This window comes from Scyliorhinus canicula, chromosome 20 (assembly GCF_902713615.1).
Source record: "Scyliorhinus canicula chromosome 20, sScyCan1.1, whole genome shotgun sequence".
NCBI classification, from domain to species: domain Eukaryota; kingdom Metazoa; phylum Chordata; class Chondrichthyes; order Carcharhiniformes; family Scyliorhinidae; genus Scyliorhinus; species Scyliorhinus canicula.
In genome coordinates, this window is record NC_052165.1 from 43846438 (window position 1) to 43872152 (window position 25715).

The 25715-nt window shown below is 41.7% G+C and overlaps 1 protein-coding gene across 2 annotated transcripts in view; it reads right to left on the minus strand.

Moving 5' to 3' along the window:
* Positions 1–25715, minus strand: part of gnptab (N-acetylglucosamine-1-phosphate transferase subunits alpha and beta) — a 139241-nt gene that overhangs the window by 17632 nt on the left and 95894 nt on the right. For both annotated transcript variants that reach the window (XM_038780170.1, XM_038780171.1), the window contains 7 exons: positions 22749–23926; positions 21572–21771; positions 20394–20613; positions 18874–18987; positions 18200–18285; positions 17254–17352; positions 12871–13038 (listed from right to left, as the gene is read on the minus strand). In XM_038780170.1, coding sequence (XP_038636098.1) covers positions 12871–13038; positions 17254–17352; positions 18200–18285; positions 18874–18987; positions 20394–20613; positions 21572–21771; positions 22749–23926 — 2065 coding nt within the window. The remainder of the gene's footprint in view (positions 1–12870; positions 13039–17253; positions 17353–18199; positions 18286–18873; positions 18988–20393; positions 20614–21571; positions 21772–22748; positions 23927–25715) is intronic.

A 25715-nucleotide genomic window follows, 5' to 3' on the forward strand; every position in this document is an offset into this window, starting at 1 on the left:
AACAAGCACGTCTTTCAGGACTTGTGGGAGGGAACTGGAGCACCCGGAGGAAACCCGTGCAGACAAAGGGAGAGCGGGCAGACTCTGCACAGACAGTGACCCAAGCCGAGAATCAATCCCGGATCCCTGGTGCTGTGAAGCAACAGCGCTAACTACTGTGCTACCGTGCCGCCCCCACTTACAGGATTTGGAAGAGGGGATTGAGAGGATCAGGCATCGGATTGTGGAGGGTGGGATCGTGAGACTGGAAGAGTTGAAGGAAAAATACTGATTCCTGATTCAGGAGCAAATTTAGACATATCCAGGTGCGCAAAGAATGTCCTTCTTTTCCTCAGTTGCCAAGTCACACATTGAAGGATAGGATGTTATCATGCGATGAGCTGGGGGAAGGGAGGATCTCTGATATAGGTAGTCGCTGGAGACAGGGAAGGCTCCATTAGAAGAAATATAGGGTAAGTGGGAAAAGGAATTGGGCTTGGAACTGGAGAGAATGGCATGCAGTGAGACATTGTATCAGGTGAACTCTATTTTCTCTTGCGCCAGGCTGAGCCTGAGATAATTGAAACCTGTCCATCGGGCTCACTTGACTAGAGTACGCATGAGTGAGTTCTTCCCTGATGTGGAAGCTAGGTGTGAGGGTTGTTTAAGGGGACCAGCGAATCACTTGTACATGTTCTTGTCCTGTCCAAAATTGGTCAGGTTCTGGGCTTCGGTCTTTGAGACCATGTTGGTGATGGTGGGGGTGAGGTTGGAGCCGTGCCCATTGGTGGCGATGTTTGGGGTGTCCGATTTAAAGGAGCTTGTAGAGGAGAAGGGGCTGATGTCTTGGCCTTCACCTTGCTGATTGCCAGCCCAAAAATCCTACTTGGATGGAGGCCAGCGGTGCCACCAAGGGCCTCGGTGTGATTGAGAATGTAGCAGAGTTTCTCAGACTAGAAGGAATCAAATATACCCTCAGGGCAGCGTTTTTCAGTTTTATTTTCAGGGAAGCATTTTTACCAATTGACCCACGTCGGTCGACCTTAGCGACTCACCAGTTTGGCTTACCATTAATGTGATAGGTGAGCCTGCTTGGTCCTCACAATCTCACTTGCTTTGTCATTCAATATTATTTTTCTATAGGGGTTCTTCATCAGAGGTCCTGGGGCTCACACCAGCACTGCTTTCTCCTGCCGTGGACTCTTCTACGGAGCTCACTCCAGCAGATTCAGTTGTGAGATCCTGGTCTGTTTGTGTCTCTGACCCTCTCTTCCTTTGTCCAAAAAGATTAATCTTCAGTTCTGCACACAGTCCTGTTGCTTGCTTGCTGGCAGCTACAAAATGGAGGAAGCTTTCCTCAGTAATTTCATTCCCAGAGGACGTGACGTCGGTGTACTGGACACCTGACAGTCTCTCTGCCGCCAGTTCGGGTGGAAAGACTCCATAGATTTGAAAAAAATTAAGCTAATGCGATAGAAACAGAAAACGCAGCACGCCGACAGCATATGTGCAGAGAGAAACAGCTGGCTTGTAACTTCTTCAGAGTGGCAATCACCAGCGCATTGTCACTCTAGGGGAACTTTCCTTTGGAAGCACACCCTGGGCTTTATCAACATGAAGTGGAGCATAAAGAGGAAAGATATGCCTCCTTTTTACAGCACTAGCTGCTGTAAATCAGGTGTTTAAAGGGACAACTTAAAGGAAGGTAAATTTGAAAAGTAGGTGGAGTCCGGACATTGGGACTGCGTTTTGGTGGTTAAAATAGTTATTCTAAAGTTAGAAGTATTTTTTGCCATTTAAACTCATAGTAGCTGTGAGGATAAAACTGCCAGAACAATTTGAAGTTAGTGATTTTCAGCAGGTTGTTACATGACGATGTGGGTTCAACGATAAGGAAAATTAGGAGAAAAGTTCAAAGGAAAAATAACTTAGGAGAGGTTACTGACAGAGGTGTTAAGATTCCAAACAAAGATATAAAAACCAACATATGGGTACTTTACCTGAATGCTTCTAGTATTTCGAATAAGGTAAACGAGTTGATGGCGCAAATCATTGTTATTGACTATGATTTAGTGGCCATTACTGAAACATGGTTAAAGGATGGTCACGACTGGGAGTTAAATATCCAAGGGTCTCAAACTATTCGGAAGGACAGAGTGGATGGTAAGGGAGGTGGTGCAGCTCTGTTATTTAAGGATGACATCCGGTAATGAGAGATGACAACGGTGCTATGGAGGATAAGGTTGAATCCATTTGGGTGGAAATCAGGAATAGTAAGGCAAAAAAGTAACTGATAGGAGTAGTCTCTAGGCCACCAAATAGTAACATTACGGTGGGGTGGGCAACAAACAAAGAAATAACTGATGCAGGTACAGCAGTTATCATGGAGGATTTTAATCTACATGTCGATTTGTTTAACCAAGTCGATCAAGGCAGCCTTGAGGAGGAGTTTATAGAGTGTATCCGTGATACTTTCCTGGAACAGTATGTAATGGAACCTACAATGGAATAAGTGGTCCTAGATCTTGTCCTGTGTAATGAGACAGGATTGATTAATGATCTCATAGTTAGGGAGCGATCACAATATGGTGGAATTTAAAATACAGATGGAGGGTGAGAAGGTAAAATCAAACACTAGTGTTTTGTGCTTAAACAAAGGAGATTACAATGGGATGAGAGAAGAGCTGGCTAAGGTAGACTGGGAGCAAAGATGTAATGGTGAAACAGTTGAGGAACAATCCAAGCGATTTTTCACAGTGCTCAGCAAAGAGTTATACCAACATAAAGGAAGGACGGTAGAAAGAGGGAAAATCGACCGTGGATATCAAAGGAAGGAAGAGTATCAAACTGAAGAAAAAAGCATACAAAGTGGCAAAGATTAGTGGGAGACTAGAGGATTGGGAAATCTTTAGGGGGCAAGAGAAAGCTACTAAAAAAAGCTATAAAGAGTAAGATAGATTATGAGAGTAAACTTGCTCAATATAAAAACAGATAGTAAATGTTTCTACAAATACATAAAACAAAAAGAGTGGCTAAGTTAAATATTGGTCCTTTAGAGGATGAGAATGGAGATGAGGAAATGGTTGAGGAACTGAACAGGTTCTTTGGGTCAGTCTTCACAGTGGAAGACACAAATAACATGCCAGTAACTGATGGAAATTAAGCAATGACAGGCGAGGACCTTGAGACGATTGTTATCACTAAGGAGGTAGTGATGGGCAAGCTAATGGGGCTAAAGCTAGACAAGTCTCCTGGTCCTGATGGGATGAATCCCAGATACTAAAAGAGATGGTTCCGGACATGGCAAATGCACTTGTGACAATTTACCAAAATTCACTAGACTCTGGGGTGGACCCGGCGGATTGGAAATTAGCAAACGTTACACCACTGGTTAAAAAATGAGGTAGGCAGAAAGCGGGTAATTATAGGCCAGTTGGCTTAACTTTGATTGTAGGGAAGATGTTGAAATCTATCATCAAGGAAGAAATAGCTGGAATTAAATCATCCCATTGGACAGACGCAGCATGGGTTCATAAAGGGCAGGTCGTGCCTAACTAACTTAGTGGAATTTTTTGAGGGCATTACCAGTGCGGTAGGCAATGGGGAGCCAATGGCTGTGATATGTCTAGATTTCCAAAAAGCTTTTGACAAGGTGCCACACAAAAGGTTGCCGCATAAGATAATGATGCATGGCATTAAGGGTAAAGTAGTAGCATGGATAGAGTATTGGTTAATTAATATAAAGCAAAGAGTGAGGGTTTATGGGTGTTTCTCTGGTTGGCAATCGGTAGCTATGGTGTCCTTCAGGGATCAGTGTTGGGCCCACAATTGTTCACAATTTACGTAGATGATTTGGAGTTGGGGGCCAAGTGCAATGTGTCCAAGTTTGCAGACGACACTAAGATGAGTGGGAAAGCAAAAAGTGCAGAGAGACTGGAAGTCTACAGAGGGATTTGGATAATTTAAGTGAATGGGCTAGGGTTTGGCAGAAGTAATACAATGTTGCCAAATATGTGGTTATCCATTTTGGTAGGAATAACAGCTAAAGGAATTATTATTCAAATGATACAATACTAAAACATGCCGCTGTGCAGAGGGACCTTGGTGTCCTAGTGTATGAGTCGCAAAAAGTTGGTTTACAGGTGCAACAGGTGATTAAGAAGGCAAATAGAGTTTTGTCCTTCATTGCTAGAGAGATGGAGTTTAAGACAAGGGAGGTTATGCTGCAACTGTATACGGTGTTAGTCTTCAATTTTGGTCTCCTTACCTGAGAAAGAACGTACTGGCGCTGGAGTGTGTGGAGAGGAGATACACTAAATTAATCCCAGAGTTGAGGGGGTTAGATTACGAGGAGAGGTCGAGTAGACTGGATCTGTATTCGTTGGAATTTAGAAGGATGCGGGGGGATCTTATAGAAATATAAAATTATGAAGGGAATAGATAGGATAGAACCGGGTAGGTTGTTTCCACTGGCGGGTGAAAGCAGAACTAGGGGGTGTAGTCTCAAAATAAGGGGAAGTAGATTTAGGACTGAGCTAAGAAGGAACTTCTTCACCCAAAGGGTTGTGAATCTATGGAATTCTCTGCCCAGTGAAGCAGTTGAGGGTCCTTCATTAAATGTTTTAAAGATAAAGATAGATAGTTTTTTGAATAAGGGTTATGGTGTTCAGGCAGGAAAGTGGAGCTGCGTCCCCAAAAGATCAGCCTTGATCTCATTGAATGGCGGAGCAGGGTCGAAGGGCCAGATGAGAGTCTTTATTTCAAATGGTGGATCATTAGGATGCTTTCCTCACATCACGCTTGCTGATTAAAGTCTCTGGTTTACAGTTGGTAATGGTCTTCTTTACAGTCATTCATTCTGGGTCCTCCGTAGGTTAGAAAATGCAGTACTCAGGGGTAGCAGGCTTGCTGGAGAGACACTTATAGTCCTCATCAAACTGGGCCTTCACCTCAATGTTCGCATTCAGGCCGATAACTTTCTGGAGACACTATTTCACATTAAACCTTGCTTTTTGATTTCAGGCCTCTGCAGTCTCACGAGAAAGGCACCCAAACTTGCTGGAGAGGGAGAGTCAGTCCTCAACAGTGGCCTTCTGAAGAGAATAAGTTGGATCTTTTTTGGAAAGAGTTAGTTAGATCCATTCATCAGGCTGCCAGCATCAAAACTGAAACCAAACTGGAACCCTCGTGACTCTGAAAAAATTCGATTGGGATAAGATCCAATCACCACCTGTTACCGGGCAGAGCTCAGCCTTTTGGGTTAATTCATTGGCCGCCAGCCAGTCAAACCAGGTCCCAGCTCATCTCTGGCATTAGTGGCACAGGTCACTGTTTTCTTCTGCTTGAATTAAAGATATAGGATGCCTTTAAGACACATGTCCACAAATCTTCGATGGAAAAAATGCAACGGCAAAAACAAAAAAGGAGAAATAAGGGAACAAACAGGAACAGGAAGGATCCTTACAGTACACAACAACTCTGGTCATAAAACAATGCTTGCCAAAAATTTAGCTCTAGTCATCTAATTCATTCCTTGTGTTTATTTTTTAAAAAACAATTAATTTTGTTCTTTTCCACAAATGTTTACTAAGCCTTATGGATGCCAATCATGCAACACTGATTAACAGTATGTTTATTGGGATTCAAAAATAAACTGCCAATAAATTGCAACTTAGTACTTTTTAAATAAAAAATGAATTGATCATTCAACAGACAAGTAGGAATTCTGACTGAGGTAGAGAGGCAAGAAAATACATTCAGGTAGGATAACCTTGTCTTACGTGGAAAAAGCATCAAGTTTTAAGATCTTATAAATCACCATTTTCTGGTGGAAGCCCCTTTTCAATTAAGATCAGGAACAAATCATTAGGGAAAAAGATAGAGCAAAATCCATGCCATATCTTGAAACTACTACTACATGAAGTTGCCTTTTCTCGTGATATCTGTGGTAATTATATGCAACTCGTTGCCTGCAAGGTTGATAGAAACGGAAATCATCAATAATTTTGAAAGAAATTGGTCAGTAACTTAAGGAAAATTAAGCTGCTGGGTTATGGTGATAGAACTGGCCAATGGGACTAACTGGATTGCTCTATGGAGAGTCTGCAAGGACTTAATAAATCAAATGGTCTTCTTTTGTGTCATTATTACTTTATGACTTATTTGAACTTCCATTTCTTGGTCAAGGGTTTGTAGCCAAATACATTCTTATTTGCTACGATGATTATATTTATTTGATTTGAAGTCATGACAGTTGCAATCAAACTGCCTGACGGAGAAAACATGTTGTTTATTTTGACACAAATATATCACTGCATGTCATAGTAATAAAGCAGAAGATATCTTAGAATTAAAGTTACTGCTTGATGAGCTTTCACATTACATTATACAAACTGTATTTCAATAGTCCTTGTTCATTTGTAATTGATAAATGGTGAGTGTAAATAAGCTAGCAATTCTAACCTGCAGAGGAAAACTGAACAGTTTCTATTAGTCATGCAAGTGGTTAAGAATATTGGGCTGGATTCTCCGCTGGCAGGATGCTCCGTTTTGCCAGCAGCCCGGGGTTTTATGGAGCGTGGGGTGCCCCACAGTGGGAAACCCCATTGACCAGCTGGTGTAACGAAGCATCCCGCTGGCGTGCTGAAACAAAAATGTGGCGGGGTGGGGGTGGAGAATCCAGCCCATTATTATTGAAACAACCAAGTAGGAGTGAGGTCACACGATGGCTTAACAGACACAATAGAGGAAATACAATCCATGATAGGCTTTAAGAAAGGAATGGCTAGAATACGAGAAAACATGGGTATAGGTCTTTCAAATAACTAGGACAGGTGCAATGAGCCAATCATCCTTCTTCATGGCTAGAAACTAAATTAATCTATCATATAGAGTTTAAAGGTTCAAGGTTCTTCCCAAACAACTGATTGGTTGAAGATTGGATACAGTTCTGTTATTACTTCAATCAAGTTGTCATTTGGGGCAATCTGATCTCCACCCCCTCCCACCCAAAAAAACAATATCACACATGTAGCAAGATCCAAATTTGGCCTGCAGCTTTGAAAATGGTGTCATGAATGGAGCCATTAAGTCTGAAAATTTGAATTTTAAGACAAAATAACAGCCCAAGTTCTAAATTAAGAATTGCCGTGCACAGTATCATATCATCTGATGTCCTAGTTGGGGGTGGGTTGGGGGGGGGGGGGATACTTGCTAGAGTGGTTGTGGAGGGTTTAAACTAATGTGGCAGGGGGTATGGGACCTATTTAAGGATTCAGAGCAGGGGAATCAAGAGAAAAAGACAGCACGCAAAATAAGAAAATTGATTGTAGGAGAAATCAAGGGCCAGAATCATAAACGGCCACAGGAAAAAATAGTAGGGATGAGACAAGGAATTCTAAAAGATCTAGCCTTAAGGTTTTGTACCTAAACGCATGAAACATTCAAAACAAAATGGATGACTTAATTGTGCAGTTAGATGTAAACGGATATGATATAGTTAGGATTATGGAGACATGGCTTCAAGGTGACCAAGGATGGGAAGTAAACGTTGAGGGCTATTCAGTTTATAGCAAGGACAGACAGAAAATAAAAGGTGGTGGAGTTGCATTGTTGGTTAAAGAAGATAGTGATACAATATGGAGGAAAGATATTAGCACAGATGATGTGGAATCTGTATGCATCGAGTTAAGAAATTGATTTTGGGAAATTAATTGAATTGAAGGCGGATCAATCTCCAGGCCTGACAATCTTCATCCCAGAGTATTAAAGTGACCCTAGAAATGGTAGACCTATTGGTGGTCATTTTCCAAAATTATATGGACTCTGGAATGGTTCCTACGGTTCGGGAGTTAGCTAATATGACCATGCTATTCAAAAAGGGAGGTAGAGAGAAAACAGGGAACAATAGACCAATGTGCCTAACGTTGGCAGTAGGGAAGTTGCTAGAGTCCATTATCAAGTATTTCATAGCACAGCATTTGGACGGCAGTGGTATAATCAGACAAAGTCAGCATGGATTTACGAAAGGGAAACCATGCTCGACAAATCTACTGGAATTCTTTGAAGATATAACTAGTAGAGTTGATCAGGGAGAAACAGTGGATGTGGTTTGTTTACACTTTCAGAAGGCTTTCGACAAGGTCTCACACAGCAGATTATTATGTAAAGTTAAAATGCACAGGATTATGCGTAGTGTCTTAAGGTGGATGGAAAGTTGGTACAGGCAAAAAGTTTTAATTAATGGATCTTTTTCCGATTGGTAGGCAGTGGGGTACTGTAGGGATCTGTGCTAGGACTCCAACTGTTCAAATTGTATATTAATAATTTGGAACAGGGAACTAAATGTATTATCCCCAAATTTGCAGATGATACAAGTTGAGTGGGAGGGTGATCTGTGAGAAGGATGCAGAGATGCTTCAGCAGGGTTTGGACAGGTTGGGTTAGTGGGCATATGCATAGTAGATGCAGTATAATGTGGATAAATGCAAGGTTATCCGCTTTGGTCGCAAAATAGGGAGGCAGATTATTATTTGAATACTGTAAATTGAGAGAGGTGGATACTCAGCATGACCTTGGTGTCCTCGGGCATCAGTCGCTGAAAATAAGTGTGCAGGTACAGCAGGCAATAAAGAAGGCAAATGGTATGTTAGCCTTCATAGTGAGAGGATTTGAGTATAAGAATAGGGAAGTTTTACTGCAATTGTATAGGGTATCGGCAAGGCCACACCTGGAGTTTTGGTGTCCTTATCTGTGGAAAGATGTTCTTGCTTGAATTGGATTGGTTTATTGTCACGTTTACCGAGGTACAGTGAAAATTATTGTTCTGCATGCAGCTCAAACAGATTATTCCGTACATGAAAAGAAAATACATAATAGGGCAAATATAAAATACAGTGTAAATACATAAGACACAGGCATCGGGTGAAGATGTGTGAGGGGATCAGATCAGTCCATCAGTGGGTCGTTTAGGGGTCTGGTAACAGTGGGGAAGAGGCTGTTTTTGAATGTGGCAGTGCGTGTTCTGACTTTTGTATCTCCTGCCTGATGGAGGAAGTTGGTTATAGAGATAGTGCGGGGAAATGGGCTTGGGTAGAGTGCTATTTCAGTTGGTAAGTGCCGACTAGATGGGAAGAATGGCCTTCTTCTGTGCTGTATGATTAGACAGTGTGGATTCAGAATAAATATTCCTGATGGTGGAGAATCATAGTTTTTGAGGATAAGCAGTAAATCTTTTAGAAAAGACGCGAGGAGAATTTTTTTCACCCAGCGAGCGGTGAATCTGTGGAATTCACCACCACAAAATGCAGTTGAGGCCAAAACGTGCGTAATTTCAAAAGAGGTTAGATATAGCTCTTGGGGCTGAAGGGATAAAGGATATTGGGGAGGTAGAGGCTGGATTAGGGTATTAAACTTTTTTTTTAAATGTGTTTTATTACAAACATGTATCAAACAGGTTACAGCAAATAAACCCCGGGAAACATACCCCGGGAAACATACTTACCAGCAATCAACCATACAGTCTGTACAGACTTTTTCCCTTTTTCACCCTACTGCACCCCCCCCCCCCCCCCCCCCCCCCCCCCATCACACCTCACCCTGCAGTGAACAGCTTCTCAAACACGGTCACAAACATCCACCACCTTTTCTCAGATCCCCCTGCAGAGATCTTTAACTCATACTTTATCTTCTCCAACCGCAGGAGGTCGTACAGATCACCCAACCAAGCCGCTACCCCTGTGGTGGTGCCAACAGTCACTCCAGTAAAATTCAGCGCCATGCAATCAGAGAGACGAAGACCACAACATCGGCCTTCCTTCTCTCCATGAGCTCCGGCCACTCTGAACACCAATATCGCCACCAAAAGGTCCGGGTCCATCTCCTCCTCCGCTATCCTGGCTAAAATCATGAACACCCCCGCTCAGAATCTTCCCAATTTTTTGCAACCCCAAAACATGTGCACATGATTCGCTGGCCCCACCCACACATCTGCTACCTCCTAAAAGAACCCATCATTCGCGCCCGTGTCATATGCACTCTGTGCACCACCTTAAACTGTATCAGGCTCATCCTTGCACAAAAGGAGGTCCCGTTTGCTATACACAGTGCCTCACTCCATACTCCTTAAATGATCTCGCCTCCCAACGCCGCTTCCTATTTCTCCTTGATCTTCACCACCCGCCCGTCTTCCTGCTCCCCCAGCCACATGTATATATCCCCAATTCTTCCCTCCCCTTCCACATGTAAAGCAGCAGTTTCTCTAGCAGGGTATATCCCGGCAACCTAGGGAACCCCCTCCAGACCTTATGTGCAAAGGTCGGCAACTCTACCCTCTCCCTTAGCTCCTCCAGACTGGCGAACCCTTCCTCCAAATACAGATCTCTCACCTTGACCCACCCCTTTTCCCGCCACCGCATGTATACACTATCCATCCATCCCCGGTTCAAACCCAGGATTCTTGCACAGCGGCGTTAACACCAACATCTCTTCCAACCTAAAATGCCTCCTCAACTGATTCCATATCTTCACCGTGGACTGCACCACCAGGCTCCCTTGATGACCTACTCAGTAATTGGCAACGTTGCGGTCACCATAGCCCTCAAACTAGACCCCTTACACTCCTCCATCCTAACCCACTCTGCCGCTTTTCCTTCCCACCACTGCCGCACCTTGTTCACATTCACCGACCAATAATAATGAAGCAAGTTCGGCATCGCCAACCCCCCCTGCTGCCTCTCTAGCACCCTCGGCACCTCCCTATCCATACAAAGTCTGAAATGATCACGTCCACTTTCCAAAAAAAGGCCTTTGGTATAAAGATCGGGAGAGCCTCAAAAGTGAATAAGAACCTCGGCAGAATATTAATTTTCACCACTTGGACCCTCCCCGCCAATGTTAAGTGCAGTGTATCCCACCTCTTAAGATACTCCTGGCCTCCTCTACCAGCTTCGTTAAGTTCCACTTATAGAGCCCCATTCATTCCCTCACAACCCGAATCCCCAAATACCTAAACCTATCCCTCGCTGCCGTAAATGGCACCCCTCCCCCCAAATTAGCCTGCTGATCCAGCTCATTCACCAGGAAAACCTTGCTTTTCCCTAAATTCAGTTTGTACCCCAGAACCCTCCAAATCTCCCCAGCAGGTCCATAATCCTTCCCATATTCTCCAACGGACCCAAAACATACTGCAAGAGGCCATCAGCATATAGCGACACCCATTGCTCCGTCCCCTCATAATTCCCCGCCACTCCGCCAACCCCCTAAGAGTCATCACCAATGGCTCTATGACCAGCGCAAACAGCAATGGCGAAGTGTGAGTCAATGCTTCGTGAGCTGGTACCATTAGTCCTCACACTCGCCCTTGGTGCCACATACAGCAACCGCACCCATGCCACAAATCTCGGCCCTAACCTAAACCTCGAACAAATACCACCAGTCCACCTGATCAATTGCCTTCTCACCACCTCCGGTACCAGAGTCCCTGACGGATTCATCATCACATTCAACAGCCATCTTATACTGCTCGCGAGTTCCTGTCCTACACAAAGCCTGTTTAATCTTCTGCAACCATCCCCAGGACACAATCCTCCATCCTCCCCGCCATGCGTGTTCAATAGCGATATGGGCCACATTCCACCTGCTCCTGCCCCTTTTTCAGGATTAGTGTGATTACTGCCCGCGTATCGTCTCCGGCATCTCCCCCTTCTCCAGTGCTTCACTAAATGCCCCAACAGTTGTGGTGCCAGGTCCGTCGCAAATTCCTTATAAAATTCCGTCGGGAACCATCTGGCCCAGGGCCTTCACCAACTTCATACTGCTGATACTATCCAGCCCCTCCCTCAGTCCCAGGGACTTCTTCAACACCTGCCTCTTTGCTCCCTCCATCTGGGGAAATTCCAGCTCGTCCAGAAACTGCCTCATGTCCCTCTTCTTTCCTCCCAGATCCGCCTCGTAAAGTACCTGGTAGTACTCCCTAAACGCCTCATTTAACGTCCCTGGCTCCGACACGACATCCCCAGCCCGTATCTTCAATATTTGGCTTAGGATATTAAACTTGATGATCAGCCATGATCATAATGAATTGCGGTGCAGGCTCAAAAGGCCGAATGGCCTGCCCCTGTTTCGATTTACTATGTATGTTTGTGTATAATCCCCAGTGCTGAAGGAAGCCATTCGGCCCATCGAGTCTGCACCGACAGTCCGAAAGAGCACTCTACCTAGGTACACTCCCCCACCCTATCCCCATAACCCCACCTACCCTTTTGGGACACTATGGGGCAATGTATCATGGCCAAACCACGTAACTCACACCGTTGGATTGTGGGAGGAAACCCAGGCAAGATACAGAGAGAATGTGCAAACTCCACACAGATAGTCACTCAAGGCTGGAATTGAATCCGCGTCCCTGCAGCTATGAGGCAGCAGTGCTAACCACTGCGCCACAGTACTCCCAGAAAAATAAATCGGTTCAATTTTGCTATTTTTTTTCACATTCGCTAAATTTTCTTATTACCCAGTATTGACATCAAGATAGTTTAAGATAAACATTATAAGACATTGTCAGGTAATATTCATTCTCCATTACCCATTTCATACAAGCTAGAATAAGGCTACCGCAGTCATTATTATTATTAGACCAAATCAGATGGTTAACTGCCAAACTACGCTCATGCGCAGTTAAGCACAGAAGATGCCTTTAAATGCATGAAGATCATCTGGGAGGAAAGCGTAAACAAGGGCTTCCACACAAGTAATAAAAATGTTGCTTTTATGAGCGTATATGAAAATATTGTACAAAATATATATTCTAATAAAATAGGAAAGTATTTTGAATAACAGGTACACTTCTAAGTTTACCATGACCTTCAAATAAGGGCTTAAAGTTTCACTTACCACTCCCGTAGCTCATGCACATGAAGAAATCTATTGCGGTACTCTCTTGGCAATTCAAACTGCGATGGCACTGGGAACAATGACTCATAGAAATCCCGAAGCACTGCCTTCACTGTGGCGCCATCCTTGTGATTATGGTCAATGTTGTCGTTTAAACAAACAAATTTCCTGTTGGAACATGGCAAAACATTTAGGGCAATGGTCAAATGTCAGTGATTAAATACTTGAAAATATATGAAACTACATCTCAAATTATTCGAGCTGATCAAAAATATTTATTGCACATTTCAGCAGCTTCTAAAAGGTGGATTTTATTTGTGTTCACAGCCAAATTTGGTGCAAACATTATTTGCATCGAATATGCAATGGCTTTTTCCCACCCACTGTTCAAATACTTTGTTCTCTCTGATGTTAACCATTAATCGAAACCTAAATGAAAAAGAGTAACTTTCTCAAATAATTTTTCAAAGTAATTCATATTTCGTTCCCAAACTTTTTTCCACTGTGACTGCATTTTGAATCTTGAACGTTGCTGTGACCCCAGAGTGAAAGTAGGGTGGAGAGGATTTGTGGGAGCACAGGGTAAAGATTTAGTGTGGTGTGAAATGCTTAAAATACTCTCTTCACAGGCATTTTTGCAGTAGGAATCTGATCTGTCATCAGGCTACACTCAACAATAGGAAAAATCCAAAGAGGGGCCTCCCTGCAATAGCGTTACGTTTGCGCTTTGAGGCAGTAATTGCTGTCTCAGAACTCCCGACCCCAAAATCGCATCACGTGACCCCCAATAAGACCCACAGGTTGAGATGCCCTGATGTAGAATCTTACAGTGGCTCTCTAAAAGCTATCTACTTGATCCCATTTATTTACCGTTACCCCACACTTTTTCATAAGAATAGAATTTATTACCACATAAATGGAGACCATTGAGCTGGTTCATAACAGGTACATACAAAATCATTGGGTAACATGCTTCAATGTAAATAACATACAAAGACCAGCATCAGATACATGACCTATTCAATGAAATGCTCTTTACCAGTGTTCTTCAAAGTCGGGGACGTGACCCACGGGTGGGTGTCGGGATGATCGTGGAGCTATTGTCCGCGGCGCTCCCGATCGTGCAAATCCCCGCGCAGCAGCCAGCTTTTCATAACGCCAGCTGCAAGCGGCCGCGAACATGTGAAAAAAAACATATTCGGCCGCATTGCGCATGCGTGCACGATGATCGGCGCACATGTGCATTCCGCAAACATGTAAAACAAATTCGGCCGCAATGCGCATGCGCGCACGATGATCGCCGTGCATGCGATCATTGGACATGCATGCGCAGTGCGGCCGCAATTTTTTTTAAACGGTTGCAGATTTTTATTTTACAAGTTCTGTTGTGGTTTTTAATCATTTATTTTATTCATTTTATTTTTTTTTACAAGTTTGGCGGGGTTTTATTCATTTTTTTTACAAGTTCGGGGGGGGGGGGGGGGGTTTATTCATTTTTTTCATTTGTTTTACTCATTTTGGGGGGGTTTGTTTGATAAAGTTTTACAGGAAAAAAATTCAGAACTTTGGACAGATGGAGACTCTATACTTTCCGACACCGGAAAGCTTCACCTTCATCCAACAGGTTCCATTGGAGGAGCATGTACGAGGGCCAAAGGGACCCAAAACCATTTCCTCCATTTTTGTCCAGTAAGAAGTCTTACAACACCAGGTTAAAGTCCAACAGGTTTGTTTCAAACACGAGCTTTCGGAGCACGGCTCCTTCTTCAGGTGAATGGAAAGGCTTGTTCCAGAAATGTTTATATAGACACAGTCAGAGATGCCCCGGAATGCGAGCACCTGCAGGCAATCAAATCATCAAAGATGCAGAGAGAGAGGTAACTCCAGGTTAAAGAGGTGTGAATTGTCCCAAGCCAGTTCAGTCGGTAGGCCTCTGCAAGTCCAGGCTTGTTGGTGGGGGCCGAATGTAATGCGACATGAATCCCAGATCCCGGTTGAGTCCGCATTCATGCGTGCGGAACTTAGCTATAAGTTTTTGCTCAGCAATTTTGCGTTGTCGCGTCTCCTGAAGGCCTCCTTGTAGAATGCTGACCCGGAGATCAGAGGCTGAATGTCCTTGACTGCTGAAGTGTTCCCCAACTGGAAGGGAACAGTCCTGCCTGTTGATAGTCGCCATTTTTGTCAGCAGCAAACAAGTTAAGAGAAAATGGTGGGTCGCGCAGGTCGGCCGGTGTGGGTTGCGAAGGTCGGCCGGGTTGGGTCCTGAAGGTTGGCTGAATGGTAAAAATGGGTCCCCGGAAATAAAGTTTGAAGAACACTGCTCTTCACAGTAATTACTTTACATACATACCCAGGCACGGACGGCAGGATCGCAACACTGGACGAACTGACAGAGAAATTTTGGCTAGCCAGGGGGAACGAGCTACGGTATCTGCAGCTCAAAAACTTCTTACAAAAGGAGACAAGGACGTCCCCACAACCGCCACGACAGACAGTACTGGAAGACCTACTGGACGCAAGTATCCTAGAGAAAAGGAACTGTAGCGACATGTATGACCGACTGGTAGAAAGGGACGACACCGTACTGGACGCAACAAGAAAGAAATGGGAGGATGACCTGGGAATTGAGATAGGGTGGGGACTCTGGAGCGAAGCACTGCATAGGGTCAACTTCACCTCCAGGCTCAGCCTGACGCAACTAAAAGTGGTACATAGAGCCCACTTAACAAGAACCCGTATGAGTAGGTTCTTCCCGGAGGTGGAGGACAGATGTGAACGGTGCCAAAGAGGCCCGGCCAACCACGCCCACATGTTCTGGTCTTGCCCCAGACTTGTGGAGTACTGGACAGCCTTCTTCGAGGCTATGTCCAAAGTGGTGGGGGTGAGGGTGGAGCCATGCCCGATAGTGGCGGTCTTCGGGGTTTCAGACCAGCCAGATCTATTCCTGGGGAGGAGGGCGGACGCCCTTGCCTTTGCCTCCCTGATCGCCCGCCGTAGAATCCTGTTTGGCTGGCGGTCAGCAGCACCACCCAGAGCTGCAGACTGGCTGTCCGACCTCTCGGAATCTCTCCAAATGGAGAAAATCAAATTCGCCATCCGAGGGTCAGACGACGGCATCCACAGAACATGGGAGCCATTCATGCAATTGTTCCGGGACCTGTTTGTGGCCAACGAACAAGAGGAAGAATAGTCGGGTGGCCAAGAATCAGGGGAAAATGGACGGGAATCGGGGGAAGGTAGCCGGGGGAGGGGAGGGCTACGAGTTCGTTATGGGGGTTTGTTCTCATGGTTTTACGCTTATTTATTTTTCTTGTTAATTTATTGTTTTTGTATTGGAGGGGAGGGGTTATTGTTTTTCTCTGTTGTGATAAAATTTGTTGTTGAAAACTTGAATAAAAATTATTCCCAAAAAAAAAGGAAGGACAAAGACGCAAGCGACAGTCTGATTGCACGCTAAGGCTCAAGACCAAATTGTAAATAAATGCCTATAAACATGTGCCTCGGCCATATTGGGGAATGTAAAATATGTATGCCGGTTAAAGGGGGTGGCCACAGTTGCTATTATGAAGATGCTTACCTGTAAATATACATGTTAATTTTTGCGTGTTTTTTTTCTAATAATTTGTAATTTGTTGGATATAAAATATGAAAACTCAAAAAACATTTCCAAAAAAAGAGAGAAATAATCGGGGTTCCAACATCAATTCCTGGGCCACCATGCTTAGTTCTATCCCTCTCACCTCATTTGAAACATAATTTCTCCAATATAAATGACACAAGGATTCTAAATGACAAGTGGGCGGCACAGTCGTTAGCACTGCTGCCTCACAACACCAGGGACCTGGGTTCAATTTCGACCTTGGGTGACCGTGTGGAGTTTGCACATTCTCCCCATGTTTGCGTGGGTTTCCTCCGGGTACTCTGGTTTCCTTCCACAGTCAAAAGATGTGTAGGTTAAGTGGATTGGCCATGCAATTTAGCCCCTTAGTGTACAAAGATGTGTCGGTTAGGTGGGTTACGGGGATAGGGCGGGGTAGTGGGCCTGGTAGGGTGCTCTTTCAGAGGGTTGGTGCAGACTCAATGGGCCAAATGACGTCCCTCTGCACGGTAGGAATTCTATGGTTCTATTTCCTTGTATCAGCTTCAATTCTGAGTGTGTAAAGTATTCCGACTGCTGGCATTATATTATGTACATATTATTACAACTCTTTATGCAAAAAGGCTTTTAGTATTTAAGGGATACTCTTAGCTGTGTACAGTGTAAAGTAATTAACGTGTAACTTACAGTGGCATAGATAAGTCGTGCTTGTATTTGTGTATAAAAATGCTAGTGTACAAATTATGTGTTCTGGCTTCAAAAATAAAGATGTATTACATACATACCTAGGGTTTCTTCGGATGTCATCCAATTGGCCAACAACATGAGAAACATTAGTACGAATCATTTTAAAAGCAATTTCCTCTTCTCCCATAATTTCAAACCTAAGTATTAAAAAGGCCAAAGTGAGTACTAAACTTTTAATCAAAATGTTTAACAAAGGTAATCCTTTACATGCTCTCATTCTAGGATGTGAACGGTACAATGTGATCTGATAGCAAAGTATATTATAGATCAAAATCTACATTATAAAGTAGTACAAGAAAGGTCTATCTGACACAAAACTCTTATTTATATTTTGCCACTGGGTAGAAGTACTGAACATAGATTGACAAAAGTCAATGAGCGAGGAATGCTAGATCTCGTTTGAATTAAACCCAGGCTAATTGGTTGCAGCCCCCTCTCTAAAGCTATAATTCTGCATTAAATTAGCATGGCCTGTTTCAAGCCAACGTCCAGTGGGTGCAGATATAATACACAAAATTATCTCAGTATAAACCAACAAACCAACAATCTTGCAGTGAAGTTAAGAGTATGGTTGATATAACAAATGGGTGAAAAGTTCACACTAGCGTACTGGGGGTAACAAGACATACTACTCAACAGAGAGGGTTTCACCTTCAATCAAACATTGATAATCCTAACCTGCATATGCCTAATTCAGAGTTGCTCAAAATGGAAAAATAAAGTTTTAATTCCTTGTAGAAACATCCTCCACATCAAGACTATGCAAAATAAATTATGCTGTTACGAAGTGTGCAGGACATCATTGGAACTGGAGCTGAGTCCACAAAAGATCAGCCATGATCTCATTGAATGGCGGAGCAGGCTCGAGGGGCCAAGTGGCCTACTCCTGCTCCTAGTTCTTATGTTCTTATGAAATATGGAGTTTGGGTCCCATTATTTACAAATGACATGGAGGAGAAAAACAGTGCTCAATTATTGACATACTTGTATTTATTTCTATCCTTGTAAGCCTTGCGAATATGGTCAGTAATTGGTTTGCAATTCATCACAAGTCCTTTGGTCACTGGCGGCTATGGCAAACAAGATTTAAAAAGCAAGTCAAGTGCAACTTAAATAGAGGACCTGCAAATTGAATTTACCATATTAAAATTAAAACAAACATGAAAGCATTTACCGCTCATTCACAGGTTAAATTAAAATGCTCTGGAAATCTCTCCCTAAACCTCATCTCTCCTTCAGGTCCTCCTTACTATCCAGATCCTCTCCTTTGCCATGGCATCCATTTTTGTTTAATTATGCTTTTTATAACTTGTATTAAAGCTGTTTTGTTATTATAAAAATTATACTACGCATCCAAATTATTTTACTAATCCACAAAGTCAAAAGTAGTCTACATTTCTCAAATTTATTTCATTTAATATCTCTTCCAACTATTTTGAAAATCAATTACACAAAACACTGCGAGTGAAGAATCTTTATTTGGTCTTTGTGAAGATTATTCAACAACGACCCACCCAACACAAAAATAAATTATCCAGCTGTCACAGGTTAAGACATTACAACGTCTTCCATGGTAAATATAACAGAGTTTGCATCAGAGAAATGTAACCCAATGACCAAGTCACAACTGGATTGTTCAATATTTGGCAAGCACTTACCAAGTTTGGGTCATAATATGCCTCCTGGGTGGCAGGGACTTTATCAATTTGAGTGGCATTTGTGGGCAGCATCTTTGAGCAATTGATCAGCATCTGCTCCAGTCCAGTTAAGTCCTGTATATATATATATATATATATATATATGTGAAAAAACAGCTATTATACCATGATCACAAGAGACCAAATATCCTCAATCCTGCTAAATTGACCATGAAGACTACAAAAAAATAATTTATCAAAATAATTATAATAGAAAAGCATTAACACAGCTACCATAAAAACTTTGATCTAAATCAAATATATATGCCCACTTTTATTTTAGAAATGGTAAATATCTCGTGGGATATTTCAATTTTGAATCTCACCAGTTAGCTATTACCATTTCTTGTTATATTTAGGAAATCCTCAATGGAATTTCCCCATTCTGAAGTGATGTCCGTCATCACTTCAGGGGCAGCACAGTACCACAAGTGATTAGCACTGTGGCTTCACAGAGCCAGGGTCCCAGGTTCGATTCCCTGCTGGGTCACTGTCTGTGCAGAGTTTGCACGTTCTCACCATGTCTGCGTGGGTTTCCGCTGGGTGCTCCGGTTTCCTCCCACAGTCCAAAGACGTGCTGGTTAGGTGGATTGGCCATGAAAATTGTCCTTGGTGATCAAAAGGTTAGGAGGTGTTAATCGGTTACGGGGATGGGGGGGGGGGGGGGGGGGGGGGGGGGGGTGGGGGAGTGAGGGCTTAGGTGGGTCGGTGCAGACTCGATGGGCCTCCTTCTGCACTGTATGTTCTAAGTCATATCAGCAGTTTCTTCAACCTGACTTTAGGCAAGTTTATAAAAATAAAATTTACACTTCTCTGGCTGATCATCACAACTTCGGGTTCTCTCATTTGTATGATCTAAATTTATCAGTTTTACACCAGATGTGCCCTTTAATCTTTAGCAAGTTTGAACTTCAGGCCTTCAAGCAGGCCAGTTCCTCGTTCCAGCTCATGTAACTGACAACAACAGAGAGCATCTCATGGATAAAGTACAGTTCTTATTTAAAATGCTTTAAATTTATTTTTACACCATTATAATACTTCTTGAATAACAGATGTTGTAATACAGTATTGAACTTTTCATAATACTTTAATGAATATTTAATTTCCATTTTTTGAGTTTCACTTGAGCAGCAACATGGTCAATTAACTAATATCATTTCAGTTCAGATGTCCCTCATATTTCACTCCTCTGTAAACTGTATTCAACATTTAAGCCTCTATATTTATAGATGGTCCAATATGCACATGTTCCTACCTTATCCATCACAGTTCCTAAATTGAGAAGTGCAACAGGGAACCATAGCACATAGCTCACTCATCTAAACCAAATCCAAGACTAAAATGATTGCCTAGGTGTGCTCAAAACAGAATTGAGAAACCTATGCTTTCGATATGCGTTTTTATTGGAGTACAAAGCATGCAGACCTTGCTATCCATTTTTAATCACATGGATCAGGAATGAGTAGATACAAATGATTTACCTGTAAGCTCAGTGGGAGCTCATGAATCCTTGTTGCCAGCGTCCTGATTTCTCGATCAGAGAGGATTCCTGATCGATCTGTGTCGATTTCATCAAAAATATCGGACAGGTTTAATGGCTGGAGTGCACTCATTACATAGTAAAAGTAAGAAAATGCAAACTGCATATCTTCAGAATGACGAACTTTATGGTTAGAAGTCTTGTCAAATGCCTCTGGAAACCTGTTCAGAAATAAAGCCATTTTGATAATTAAATGCAACAAATATTGGAAATAAAAACAGTATATGCTGGAAATACTCAAGAGGTCTGGCAGCATCTATGGACAGACAAACATAGCTAATGTTTCAGGTTATGACCTTCCATCAGAACTTCTAAATAGTCCAAGTATTAGAAAACATGAGTAGAACAAAAATATCAATTACATCCAATATTTCTTTCTGCTCATTTGCCTGTTTTCTTGCACTCCATCACAGCCCTAAAGCTAAACTGGCTTGTTAAGTTTTTGCAGTCCTTGCTACCATCCATTAACTTCCAAACGATATTCTTCTTGCAAAATTAGAAAATCAACAGACTTTTAAATAAAGCCTAAGGAGGTGGAGTGTGATCATATTGCTACGTCTAATTCCACCCTTGTCCGAGATCCTGCACACATACTGTCAAGCAATGGTTGCTGAATTTAGCCACCTGACATCATCCAGTGGACATCAGCACATTTAACTTTTAATCTGTTGGATCTACTGCCCCTACATTATACCTCAAAAGTACTTTGTGAAAAATGGTACAGAAATGCAAGTTCCTTTTCTTATCCAGTTCATCCTTAGGAATCTTAAGCTAATTTTTGAATATTTCGAACACAAAAATGAATGTATTTTCACAGAAACTGAAGCTTGTGAAGCAACATGGTGATGGCAATGGAAAAAGGACAATTGGTTAATTTTTGCTGGTCTTCATAGAGTTTTGATACTAAACATTGCATTGCTTGGCATACATTTAGTTCCCAATACATGACAAGAGTTTAGTAAATTTTCTTTTAAAACACATTTTTGTCACTTGCCATTTCCCAAATTAAAGTCAATGCATATTGTAACCAAAGATTAAAACCTATTAAAAAGTACAGGTAAAACCTATACATCCTTCATTAAAACACATTTTAAAAAGAAAATATTGTCAGTATCTCACATAGTGTGAAGATCGTCCATGATAATACGGTCAATCATGTGAGGCATGTGGGCAGGAACTTTCCGAGAAGCAAATCCAAACTTTGTATTGAGAAGTTTATTTACGTAGCGCAGTGAGTCTGCAAACGTGTCTTGGAGTTTTCTTCCCATTTGTTTGCTGTCAGTGTGGTACGCAAATGCCTTCTCCAGTTTTGCATCCTCCTGAAGTAAAATATTAAATTTTTGCAAACGTCATTTTTAGATGGAACTGATATTTATCTCCTTTGCATAATATATTATCTAAAGACTGAATTCTAAACTATAAAAAAAATTAGCAATGGCATAACCATAGGTCAGACATTCAGTCCAACATATAGAGCATCAGTCCTTCAATGTCCTTCAGGGAAGGAAATCTTCCGTCTTTACCCGGTCTGGCCTACATGTGACTCCAGACCCACACAGCGATGCAGTTGACTCTTAACTGCCCCCTTTGAAATGGTCTAGCAAGCCACTCAGTTCAAGGCAATCAGGAATGGGCAACAAATGCTGATCCAGCAGTGACACCCATATTAAAGTAAATAGCCAGCATTCTGATCAATTGGATCTTCTTATTTCATGTCACCCAGTAAATAGGGGCAGGGTTAGGTAGAAAGGGGAGAGCTGGAGAAATAAGCATCCTACTTTTCTACTCAAGTATGGCAAATACTTCCAGAATAGACACAGAGTCAAGCTTTTAAACTCTGCTGCAACAGTCAACTTCTCATCCTTGCAAAAGCCCTCTATAAAACAATAACAGGAATTTAAATAGTATCTTTAACTTAGAAAAATATCCCAAGACCATTCACAGAGATACAATCATAATTAAAAAGGTTGTCAAAGCTAAAAGAAATCTTAGGGAAAATGACAAAAAGTATAGTCAAAAGGTATTTAGGGACAGGGAGGTTGAACAGAGAGCACAATGATCAATGGTGAGGAGAAGGGAAGTGTCGCTAAACAAATGGACAATTCTGGAGAGTTAACGAGAAAGGGAGATTTGAAAGCATTAAGAAATATAAACATGAGGATGTGAATTAAAAATTGCGAGGCATTGGAATATCTCGACACTATAACATTCTAGTATTATAACAGAAGTTCCACTCATTTGGCAATTTTCTACTTTATAGACAATTAGTGAATGTGCACTTTACAAATTTACTTACTTCTACGAGATCCTGGAAATATCCTTGCTTTTCCCAAGGTAAAAAGCCAGCATTACTCGGAGCATAATACTGCAGCTTTCTGTTGACATGTCCTGTACTGATATTTTTAATTTCAATTTCTGCAGCCTCAGCGATAACCTCCTTCAGGACTCCATCCCTTTGTCCTTGGTGCTTGACTTTTCTTTCTATTCCTCTTACATTTTGATCTTGTTTTAACTTGCTGCTGTTATTTGGTATGAGAATATTAAGTATTTTCTGTGAAGTGATGGGTCTGATTTCAGCTTTTTGGAAAATTGGCACATCTTTGGCAGGGCTTTTTAATAGATTATTCATTTTAATTGCAAATAGGGAACTTAGAGACACTTGATTAGTAGCTTGTTCATTTCTTCCATTCTGCTGATTCTCAACTTCAACTTGTTCTACTAAGTGATTTTTAGCATCTTCATCCTTGTAACCATATCCTCCACCAACAAATTGCAATAAGCCTACATTTTTAACCAAACTAATCTTTTCTGAGTGCTGAGATATAACGCCTTTATTTCCATTTTGTTTTGAAGAACCCACAAGCTTTCTGAACGGTTCCAAAATCAACACCGTTGTCCGATTGTAACCCTTAAGTGTGATATCACCATCTTCTAATTTTGCGTCCAACTCTCTCAATTCTTTCTGAATATCAAATGGCAGAAATGACGTGTTAATAAACCGAAGACCAATTAGAAGACTGATATTCAACTTATCTAAAGTCCTTCCTTGAATTTTAGGAAATTGCAGTTCTTCAGCAATGTCTTTGAACGGAATCTCTGTTTCTAATGGTGCTGCAGTGAGATTTATGGCATTTTCTTCCTTCTTTGAAGTGACAGTTTGGTTTGATTTCTGACCTTCTCTGGTGTCAGCATCTACACTGAGGTGCATTTTAAACTCTTTGTCGCTTTTATCCAGGAAAGTCAGATTGAAATGGATTGTAGTTGCATTCATTTCTCTGTGCAATATCAAGTGAATGGTTTTCCATTTGTTGGCAACAGAAGCGTGGCGAATTATAGTATTATCAGTGAACGATGCCTCTGTGATTTTGTTAGCAAAGCCCTCAAAATGGAAGTAAGGCAAAGCCTCACCTTTGGGAAGCACATAATGAGTCTTATTAAGAAGAAGATTCACATCATACATCTGATGAAAGTGTTCTGTGGATTGAATAGTTAAACAAACCAAGTTAATAAAGAAAAGAAAATATCCATAACAAAAGTAATGGTCAAGCACTAAATAAATGCTATTGAAATTTAAGGACCAATTCCATTTAAACTCTTTCTAATTATCAGCTTTGCCTCCCTCCCCTCCTTAATTTCAAGGCAATAGATACTCAAATGAAAACAAATGTACACAATTGAGTCAAATATAAACTATCTGTAGAAAGTTAGTTGAAGGAAAAATAATTTTTGTCAAAAACAAGTCAATATTTAATATCTTGTAAGTACCAACAACTGTCTTGAAACATTAATGCTAAAAGATCCATAACCTGGATCTAGGACTCTCAAACAGCATTCCCTCAAGAGCTGTCTGGCCACATAGCAATCTAGAACATAATGTGCAGTGCACTAAACAGGCCTTGCATAACTTATGTTCTCTTTAAGATGCACACGCATGAAGTAATCATGAAGGGACCTGGACAGTGTAACAGGCTGTACACAACAAGGAAAATGGCCAAATTTACCGATGACATAAATTGCAGGGAAACAGAGAGAAACAAAGATAACAAGCTAAAGCCAACAAAGATTGCAGACTATAAATCTGAATAGGACAACCGACAGGAATGTTTGCATATTCTTGGGAATTCAACATTTACATAGAACATAGAACATAGAACACTACAGCGCAGTACGGGCCCTTCGGCCCTCGATGTTGCGCCGTCCTGTGAAACCATCTGAAGCCTATCTGACCTACATAAAAGATAGAAATCTAAATGGGGGTCATAAATAGCCAAGGAGAGACAATTATTTAAATGGAGAATAAAATCTGGAAAATCAAAGTACCATGGTAGTTCGGATTGTTACGAACCAGCTATTTCTAATAGGAAAAAGGATAATTGATTTAGCCATTTTGATGTAAATACTAAAGCCCACATCAAAATTAATTTTAAAATGAATTTCATCATAAGCCTGCAAATATAACCTCAGATTACAAAAGCGTACAACTTGCAATAATCAAAGCATGGATTTGAAACATTTGAAACTTTTGCAGCCTAACTAGAAGCAAATAAAACAATTCAATGAAGGTCAAAAAGTGCACCATAAGTTAAAATGAATCTACCATTGTTCAAAATGTGAATAAATATAGCAGTCAGCAGAAACCAGATCTGATAAAAAGTGTAAGTCACATTCCAACACACAGCAAACATCCAAAGATGCAACATACTCACATCTATGTTGCACATTGATAATTGACAACGAACCACCCAATCAAATGCATTTGAGACTCACCCAAGACAATCAACACATTACAGGGGTAGGAACTGATGGAGTCAGATTGATAACATGTTCCTTAAAGATAAAGGTCCGGGCAGCCATTTTTCATTCCGGGATCACTCTATATCATTTATCTAACTACTCGCTATCCTTATTTCATATTTTCATATTTCTATTCTACTCTTAAGCCCGCGCAAGCTGTTTGCTTTGAGCAAGAAACCATTACTGTATTTTTAAAGTTCAATTTGTTTGTAAGCCACTAAGTTTGATTATATCTCAAAGTCTTCTGCTGGCAGGGGCTTTACTGAGAATATTTGATTTGTAACCACATGATTTCAAACTCTCAATTATAATCAATAGACACAATAAAGATTTCATCTCGCACCCCAGACGTGTAGCTTAAATTTCTACTGAGTTAAGGTGTATACGAGACTACACTTAACTGCACGGTAGATTTCAACAAGCTTCAACTTATTGTCAATGTTTAATGGTTTGATTAAAGCAAATCAAA